At 50.9% G+C, this 8,815-nt stretch overlaps 1 protein-coding gene across 1 annotated transcript; it reads left to right on the top strand.

The window, feature by feature from the left end:
- The first annotated feature begins 244 nt into the window (after positions 1-244).
- DYNLL2 (dynein light chain LC8-type 2) lies at positions 245-7,882 on the top strand. The gene is made up of 3 exons (XM_054457966.2): positions 245-378; positions 3,788-3,928; positions 5,814-7,882. The coding sequence occupies exons 2-3, from the start codon at positions 3,797-3,799 to the stop codon at positions 5,949-5,951; spliced, it is 270 nt and encodes an 89-aa protein (XP_054313941.1). The 5' UTR covers positions 245-378; positions 3,788-3,796; the 3' UTR covers positions 5,952-7,882.
- The last annotated feature ends 933 nt before the right edge of the window (positions 7,883-8,815 follow it).

Raw genomic sequence — 8,815 nt, 5'->3', positions numbered from 1 at the left:
CAGTGCGGGGCCGGGCGGGCGCAGCCAATGGGGAGCGCGGACGGCGGCGCGCGCGGCGGGGGGGCGGGGGCGGGGCGCTATTTCAGCGGGGGCCGCGCGTCGGCCGCGCTCAGCGGCAGAGCGGAGCGGAGCTGTGAGGCGCCAGCGCGGAGCCGGCGGGCGGGCGGCGCGAGGCGGAGCGCGGGCGGCCGGCGAAACTCCAAGGGCGGACCGCGGCAGGGAGCGATCGGCCTCGGGCTGCGGGAGCCGGAGACCGCAGCGGCGGCGGCGGCGGCTGCTGCAGCTGCAGGAAGAGCCCAGGGGACACCGCCCCTGCCTGTGCTCTGCCTCGGGCCATCGCTGCTCCCCAGGGCCCCGTGCGGACTCGCCTCCGTGAAGGTGAGCGGTGGGTGGGGGCGTCCCCCGGGTGGCGGGCCTGTGCCCGTCGCGTGCGACTCCACACGACCCGGTCCTCGCCGCGGTGGCCCTGCGGCCTCCTTAGCCGGCTCCAAGGCCTGGAACAGGGCTGGCCCCGCAGTCGTTTGCGTTGACGGTCCGGGCAGCGCTGCGCGCCCCCGCCGCCCCTCCCTCTCGGCGCAGCCCCGGCTGCGCCACCCTTTGCCCCGGCCACCCTCGTGGCGCTGCTGGAGGCCCGGGCTGCGGAGCTTCCGCTGCCCCCGCCCCCCGGGAGTCTCTCTGCGCTGCGTGGAGGCCCCTGATGTCAGGGGCCGGGGAAGAGGGGGTGGAGAGGGCTCGGGCGTGACGCGGCTCCTCCTGCCGCCACCGCCACCCTCTGGGGCGTCCTTCCTGCAGCGAGGACGCCCAGTCACTCCGGCGCTGTTCCAGGCCGGGTGGGGGAGGGCGGCCGACCGGCCGCGGCGGGAGGTGAGGGGAAAGGAGGATGCTTCCTCGTTCCCCAGGTGCTGCCCTTCGGGACCGCAGCGCTCTGGAGGATGGGATAGTGGAGGGATACGGCCCCCTTGGGGAGCCCGAAGAGGGAAGTAGAAGTGTGTGTGTATTGGCGGGTGGGGATGGTGGTCCGTGTCATTCGGAGATTTAGCCTTTTTTTTTTTTGGTTGCAAAACCAGGAATAGAGGATGGGAGCTGTCCTGGGGTGCCCTTTGCGCTTTTCACAGGAGCCCTGGCTCGTGACTGAGGCGGCTGGCCTGGGGCCCTCTGGCCATCGTCCTCCTATCTGGAGGCCCAGGTCCCTTGCTTTTTCCCAAGGAGGGAGGGGCTAGGCTGGACACCTTCCTGTGCTTTGCTCACCGGCACCTTGGACAGGGGTGGTAGGGGTTGGGCTTCACCTCTCTCAGATGCCTGGGGGGCCAGGGGTGAAGAATCGTGCTATTGTAGTCATAAGACCAATATTATGTAACCGCAGGCTCTTTCCTGGAGAGTAAGGTGGCTTTTAATTACTGTAACAAAGTTGCTTCTTTGGACTTTGGGAATGAGGCAGTGGAGCAGGTGAGCTTGCAGGCAAAATGGTGCCAATTTCATTCTTTCACTTTGCTGTCATAACCAGGCCCCACCCCCACCCCTGGGTTTGTAAACAGTGCCCCCTTCTGAGTGGTAACCTGGAATAGGCCACCAGGTGACACTAGTTTTTCTTCACTTATACAGAGCCTTAAAATATAAGAACCTTTCTCCCCGTGCTGCTGTTGTACCTTTGCTCAGACCCACTGCGTTTGCCCCATTTATCTCATTTCAACCATTAGTATTTAAAATGAAGGTGTTGATTTGCCCAAGGTCACGTAACTAGTCATTCCTTGAACAGGGTTCTTCGAATCTTTCCTCAGCACCACATGGTGCTCACAGACTCCAGTTGAGGCTCTGACTTTTCCTCTCCAGAATGTGAGGGCAGAGGGTGCTGGTCTACTACCTCTTTGCTCTGCCAGTTTCTGCCGAAGTGGAACCAGCCCAGCTTAGTTTGACAGTGCTATCTAGATGAAGGGGCCTTGGATGCGGTCAAGGGCTGCCTGGCTGGCAGCTGGCATGTGTGCATTCTCTGCATGTGGTGCAGGCTGAAATGGTGGTGGTGAGTTCTGTTTTCCCTTTCAGCCATCTAGCCCACAGGCTAATGTGAACTCAGAGATCAAGGTGGCCTGGAATGATACCAAGGATATGTCCTTGAGCAGGCAGTCTCCTGTGTAGCCTTGTATCAGATAGAGCTGGAATGACAGCATCTCTTGTCCATTGGGCTGGGCCACAGAGGGGTGCTTTTAGGGGTGGGATGATGGGGTAGATTGTTACTGCTCCATGTGTTGGGACTGTGGTCAAGGACAAAGGACTCATCCCCTCTGTTCCTGCATAGTACCTCACATGTTGCCCCCTGTCAGGCAGGTCCTGAGATTCCGCTCGTCCCAAGAAGGGTCCATGCAGGGTCTGCCTGGAAACTGTGGTTGCTAGGGGATGAATGGCATGGCCCTGATAGCAGGGATATGAAACAAGGCTATTAAAATAGTAATTCTTTACCTTTCTTAGGCACCTTTTTAAAATGCTTTATCTCCAGGTTTTTCCCAAGCCTCTGTTTTTTTTAGGGGAAGGCTTCAGCATTCCTTTGAGGAAAATAAGATATTGTCCCCTAACATAATACCTTTCACATCACCTAATAGGTCAATACTTTTTGAATGAATGAATAAGTTTGACATGAGGAAGCAACGCACCAAAGAGATGACAAATCAGTGTTGAAGCTGGGTCCAAAATCTAGGGCTTTCAAAAATTATATTGAACTTTAAAGAATGAACATTGTACTGAGGAGAGTGGGGAAGCAGAGGGGAGGATGGGACAGAGAGAGACATGTCCTGTGTGACCGACCAGCCAAGTCTGAGGTTGCCTTCCCACTCTCTCTACCTCTTAGGGGCATCTCAGCCTGGAGTACTTGAGAGAAGGCATAATTATCATTATCTCTGCCCCACTGGGCATTGGTGGCCTGGAATATACCCTACCCCTTTTTGTATAGGGCAGGGGTTGGCAGCATTTTTCTGTGAAGAGCCAGATAGGAAATATTTTTGGCTTTGCAGGCCAAATAGTCTCTTGGAACTACTCAACTCTGTCATCGTAGCTTGTTCCTGCAATACTTTATTTTACAAAAACAGGTGGTAGGCTGGATCTGGCTGATGGACAGTCCCTTGTAGACTGTCCTTGTCTGCAGATGCTCTCATATAACTTTAGTTAATCCTTACAACAACTCGCGATAGAGAGCTATCCTCATCTGCTAAAATGAAAATAATCAAATGAGGAAGGCCAAGTGACTTGTCTAAGACCACAAGAGATAAACTCAGGACCAGGAGTCAGGCCTGCTGAGTCCTAGTCCAGCTTCTTTCTGCTATGATGCCAGTGATGTAATGAGTGGTCATTAAATCAGAGACTTAATTCTGTTCAAATGTTAGGACACCTAGTTTATTCTCAGGACAACCCTTAGTCCCCATTTTACAGATAATGACATAAAAACACAAGGATTAAGTAACTTGCCCAACGACACAGCTAGTAGATGATACACTGTAATATAATCTTGACTATTGGTGCTCTTCAGAATATCGGAAGTAAATTTTAGAGTTGGAAAATCTCATTTTACCTATGATAAAAACTGATGATTTATTATGTCCTATTGGCCCTATATTTCCCAGGGTGGGAACAATGTCTCTGCCAAAGATTAGGGGCTCCCTCTCCTAATGCTTCACATCTGTGTTTTCTGTTGCCCTCACCTTCTATACTCCTCTCTTGCACTGAGACCCCACACCCAGCAGCTAATGTTCACTGCCCAGAGCAAGGAGTTGTCAGCCTTACCTCTCTGCTCCTTCTGTAGTGTCACACCATGTCTGACCGGAAGGCAGTGATCAAGAACGCAGACATGTCTGAGGACATGCAACAGGATGCCGTTGACTGCGCCACGCAGGCCATGGAGAAGTACAATATAGAGAAGGACATTGCTGCCTATATCAAGAAGGTGTGCTGGGAGAGCTGGGACTGATGGCCAGGGGTGGGGATTGACAGCTGAGCTAACCTCCAGGGAGATCTGGAGCTGGGGACATAAGAAAGCCAGTATATCCTGTGCAAACAAAACCCTAGGAACTTGCAAAGCAGACAAACTAGCGAGTGATTCCGAATTGCCCAAGCATTCACCTTAGGAGTTGTTAATAGCTCTGCCAGGTGTGTGTGTGTGTATGTTTACTTTTAGAGATAATTATGCTACTGCAAGGCATTGGGGAAGGATAAGATTATGCGGAGAAACTTCAGAATTAAATATTTCTGGCCCAGTTCAGAACTATTCAAAATTAAAATCTAGGATATTTGAAAGAGTAAGATGTACAAATTTTCAGGGAACTACATCATTTGAAGTGGATATGCCTGTAATAATCCTCATCATGTAGGAGGTTTCCTTTTCTTTTCCTTAAAAAGGACTCAGGTACTACATCACCCCTTTCTCTCTACATTCTTAAGAAAAGGGTGGGCTCAAATATATAATTTTTAAGAAATGGATGAGCAATAATGGGGCCATAGGTTTGGTCCCTGAAAAATTCCTGAGTGAATTCGTCACTGGATATGGTTAACATGGTGAGGAAGCAGCTGTGCCAAAAGTAAGAAAAGGGGTACTGGGGCCCCCTGATTCCCAGTCAGGATCCATATCCATTGGAGGCATAGTCCCAGCATTTGATATTCTCAGCTCTGGCATCCCAAGAACATGTGTAAGAATGGTAGCAGTCTGGTCCATTGAAGTGGTAGGGTCTCTTTGAGTTTTACAGAACTGTGTTTTCCTACCCAAATGGGTGGAATGAAAAGAAGAACTCCTAGAGTCCTGAGAGACTTTTTTGGGTGTGGAGCCAAGGGTTGCAGAGCTATTTGAGAGCCCACTTTCTCGCTGTCCTGTACTCTGAGAGCCAGAAGAATCCCCAGATTTTCTGGCCCAGTGCTCTTTTTTTGCTGATAGAGAAATGAGAACCAGGGAAGTGACTGGCTCTCCTGTATTACACATAGTCTTGAGCTGGGTTTAGTTTTTACTCCTAGTACTTGGAGAGTTGTGTGGCATCGGGGCTGTGACGAGGCCAGGCAAGTTGTATGTTGAGCATATTGAGGGATAGAACCCCAGAGTTGGCAGCATTGGTGGGCCCATGGTGGAGGGCTGCTGCCCTTTCATGGCCACGGCAGGATGCTTCTAGAACTGAGTCTGCAGGCTGAGCCACAAGGTAGTAGGGAGCTGATTAGCTCTAAAGATTTCCTGTGGTTTTGATGCTGAACTTGTGCCCCTTAGGGAATTGCCTTGATCTCATGGTGGAGGTCCTTGTTCTGGTACATACAGCCCACACAGTGCATGGCACATGGGAATGCCTTTAATGTTGTCTTATATAGTACTGCCTCCTGGTACTCTTGTTTGCTCTAATGCCTTGGTGTTTAGCATTTGGAAATGCTGGTTTAGTAATGTGTGAGGCAGAGGGTAGTGGCTCCCCATTTGTGTCATGCTGTTTGACAAATGGTCCTTTATTCCACTGGCCTCTTGATTCCCTTGCTGAAGAATCCCAGGGTGGGCTAGGGGTGGCGTGAGGGGGTGGGGTAGCTAGAGGGAGGAGAGATGATCAGGGTGTAGAGTGCTGGAGGCTCAGGGGAGATAAATAATGGAGGCTTTGTGGTGTTCCATTATTAATGAGGTGAAGAGTGTCCTGGCCAGCTTTAAAACCTGAGCTTTTGAGGTTCGGGGAGCTGAGGCTGAGGGATGGGGTGGGGGTGATAACAACCAAATGTGTCGGTGCTGGAGTTGCAGGGAGAGACTCCCATTCTAATTTCCCTTTCTCCAGCTACCCTAATTACCTTTCTTCTCTACCTTTGTTCTTTTTTAGGAATTTGACAAGAAATATAACCCTACCTGGCATTGTATCGTGGGCCGAAATTTTGGCAGCTACGTCACACACGAGACAAAGCACTTCATCTATTTTTACTTGGGTCAAGTTGCAATCCTCCTCTTCAAGTCAGGCTAGGTGGCCGTGGTGAAGGTGTCAGTGGCGGCGGCAGCGATGGCAAGCAGGCGGCGTTGCTGGGACTGTTTTGCACTGGGGCCAGCATCAGGATGTCCTCTCCAATGGCTGTGCTACTGCATGGACTGTATACTCGATTTCATGTGTATGTCGCAGTAAACAAAACCAAACCTCTTTCTGTTTAGTTGCCTGGGGGAAGAAGGCTGCTTTATGTTTATTTTTCAAGACTTTAAAAATATTTTTTGGTTGTATTGCACTAGGAAATCTCTCCCACCTCTCCCTTTTCTCTTTCTTTCCCTATACAAAATAAAAGGCCCTCCACAAAGACTAGGCGGCTGAAAGACTAGGAGGGCTGAGGAAAAGAAATAGGTCTCTGGAGGTGGAACTAAAACTGTGCAGCTGCCTCTTCCTGGCGGTGGATGCTGCTTTGGGAGGGCCAGGGAGGCTGCAGGGGGACAGTGTTGGGATTGTCAAGGAAAAAGGGATAGGAAGGAAGGTGGAGGGATTGATCTAGTACCAGGGAGAATATTCCACTGAACTGTGATTCTATGGCTTGGGGCGGAGGGTGGGGTGGGGATGCCTTCTTTAGGGGCCCTGAGATGTGTTTGTCTGTGGTGTGTGGGAGTGGGGAGCAGATTTGTCTTGCTGTCTTTGTCAGAATTTCTAAGTAAGGGCTGTGTCTTTGTGGATTACCTTCTTTTGTTCTTCCTGCCAGAGATCATGACAGGAGGATGCTGGGGTAGGATTAGCTTGAATCTTTTTTTTTCTTTACATTCTTCTCCTGTCTGCTCCCTGCTTAGCCCTCAGTTTTCTCATTCCTCTGGAGTTCTCTTAGAGCAGCCCCTGTTGTTAGTTGGCTGGCAAGGGAATTTCTGGTGACTGTAGTTCCTTAGTTAGGTCTTAGCAATCAAACCAAATTGATGTCTCCCTTGACTCTTCTGTGTATATGTGTGTATATGTGTGTATATGTGTGTGTGGGGTTTGGGGTAGAAGGGAGGGAGGGGGCAGGACAGTGTGGAATCTCTAGGGTGTATGGGTAGGTAGGGGGCACAATTAGTTCTAAGTGGGCCTTTATGTCAAAAGCCTCTGGGGATATCTGTTTTGAAAATAAAGATAGGTGTCCCCTCCTTGCTGTCATCTAGCCCAGACACTGCTTGCTCTCTGGCTGTCTGCTCCCTGGGAAGGCTTTAGGAGGACCACCCAGGACAGGATGACCATGCTGCCATCTGCTCTGGAGCTGGGTCTCAGTGCAGAGGGACAGTGACTGTGGATGGTTGCAGTCCCTGGTGGGAGGTGAGGATAGAAGTGATAAAGAGCTAAGAGGAGCTTCTAGGATCCTTGGAGGAGGTCAGTCTTGCAGTGGTGAAGCCAGGACATAGGAGATGGAGCAGGGCTGTGAGAGGAGGAGATTCTAGGAGGATGCAGGGGAAATCTTGTCTGTTAATGAAATAGGAGTGGGGTGGGGTTTGGGGTGGGGTGGTCATTGCCGTTTGAGCTGCTGATTTTCATGAGTCGCCTTCAAAACTCTCATGTAGGGTTGACAATGTGGGGGGTGGGGGATCCAGCTTATTCTTTTATTTTCAAGTCCATTCTTGGGGCTGGTGGGGAGGCAGGAGAATACCCCTCCCTAAGCCCTTAGAGTGTGCCGAGCTTGCTTTGTGATGTTGGCAGGGGAGGGGGGACCTGGGTGGTGACTGAGTTCCCTTTATCAAACCCTTCAATGGGCACAAAATTGAGTGCTTGATTTTAGGTTTTATTTTTTTATGAATGTCCAAATCTGTGTTTCCCCCTGCCCTCCCAGACTGTGTGACCAGTTGAAAGTGTCTGGTTTGTGTTCATCTCTCCCTCATTTCTGAAGCAGGGCCTGAGACCCTGCCACATCTCCTATGCTCTGCATCCACGCCTCTTTTGGACATTAAAGGTTGATTGATGCACCTCTGTGCTGTTTGGGTCTCTTTGGGGATGAGGGGTTGGCCTGGTGGCAGTGGTGCCACACAGTGGGTGAGGGTGGAGAGTCTCCAGGGTGGAATAGAATGGGGACTGAAGAGAAGACCAGGCAGTAGATACTGATTGGCCTGTAGCAGCACTTACTTGTGCCTAGGCTTGTGCCCCTTAAGTAGAGGAAAACTAACCAGCAGCACTTACCCTTAAGGGCTCCTGGGTTCTGCCTTCCTTGGTGGTGATGGCCAGGTGAATCATATTTTGTGTCTTTGGGATAGTAGCTGCTACCTTCCCAGCTGCCGTCATGGACCTGCCTGAGCTTTGCTGCTTCAACTTTTGCCCAAAGCTCTTATCTTTCATACTCCTCCCTTCTCGGCTTCCCTGAACCTAGAGACTATTTAGCAAAGGGTCTGGCCACTCAGAAATGGAAAGCTGGGGATATTTAGAAAGATGGAGCCTCTTTTGGTGGAACCTAAGTGATTCTCTGAATCCTCTGTTGCCCAGACACACAACTTGAGAAATCAGCAGTGCCAAGACTTCTGAGAGTGTCTGCCCACCCCTGACTCCACCGTCCTGTGACTGCAATTCTCATGGAGGTGTTAGGGAGCCAGAGGTGCTTTGCCTTCTTTGTGTTACTATTTATTTACTCAAAAGTATTTAAGAGTTTCTTGTATGCTTGGGCCTAGGATGCCGTTCACAGAGGAGAATGAGACAGGCAAGTTCTTCTAGGCTTCTGTGACATACACATTCTTATGTGTAGAGCAGACATACACACACTGATCAACTTTTTCCAATAGTGATAAATGTGTTACCAAGGAAGTGAACTGGGCAATGAGCTATTGAGTGTTGGAGGTAGGTAGATAGGGTTCCTCCAGTTAGGAAGGTGGTTGGCTGATCTTGGGGAGAAGTTCTACGTCTGGGGCAGT

The sequence above is a fragment of the Pongo pygmaeus genome, chromosome 19 (assembly GCF_028885625.2).
Source record: "Pongo pygmaeus isolate AG05252 chromosome 19, NHGRI_mPonPyg2-v2.0_pri, whole genome shotgun sequence".
Taxonomy (NCBI): Eukaryota; Metazoa; Chordata; class Mammalia; order Primates; family Hominidae; genus Pongo; species Pongo pygmaeus.
The sequence above is the reverse complement of the archived record's forward strand: the minus strand, read 5'-3'. Positions and strand labels throughout refer to the sequence as shown.

Bases quoted from the DNA above. Each gene is read 5' to 3' on its own strand.
- DYNLL2 (XM_054457966.2), top strand. From the start codon at position 3,797: ATGTCTGACCGGAAGGCAGTGATCAAGAACGCAGACATGTCTGAGGAC. The intron at 3,929-5,813 runs GTGTGCTGGGAG...GTTCTTTTTTAG, and splicing joins TTGCTGCCTATATCAAGAAG to GAATTTGACAAGAAATATAA.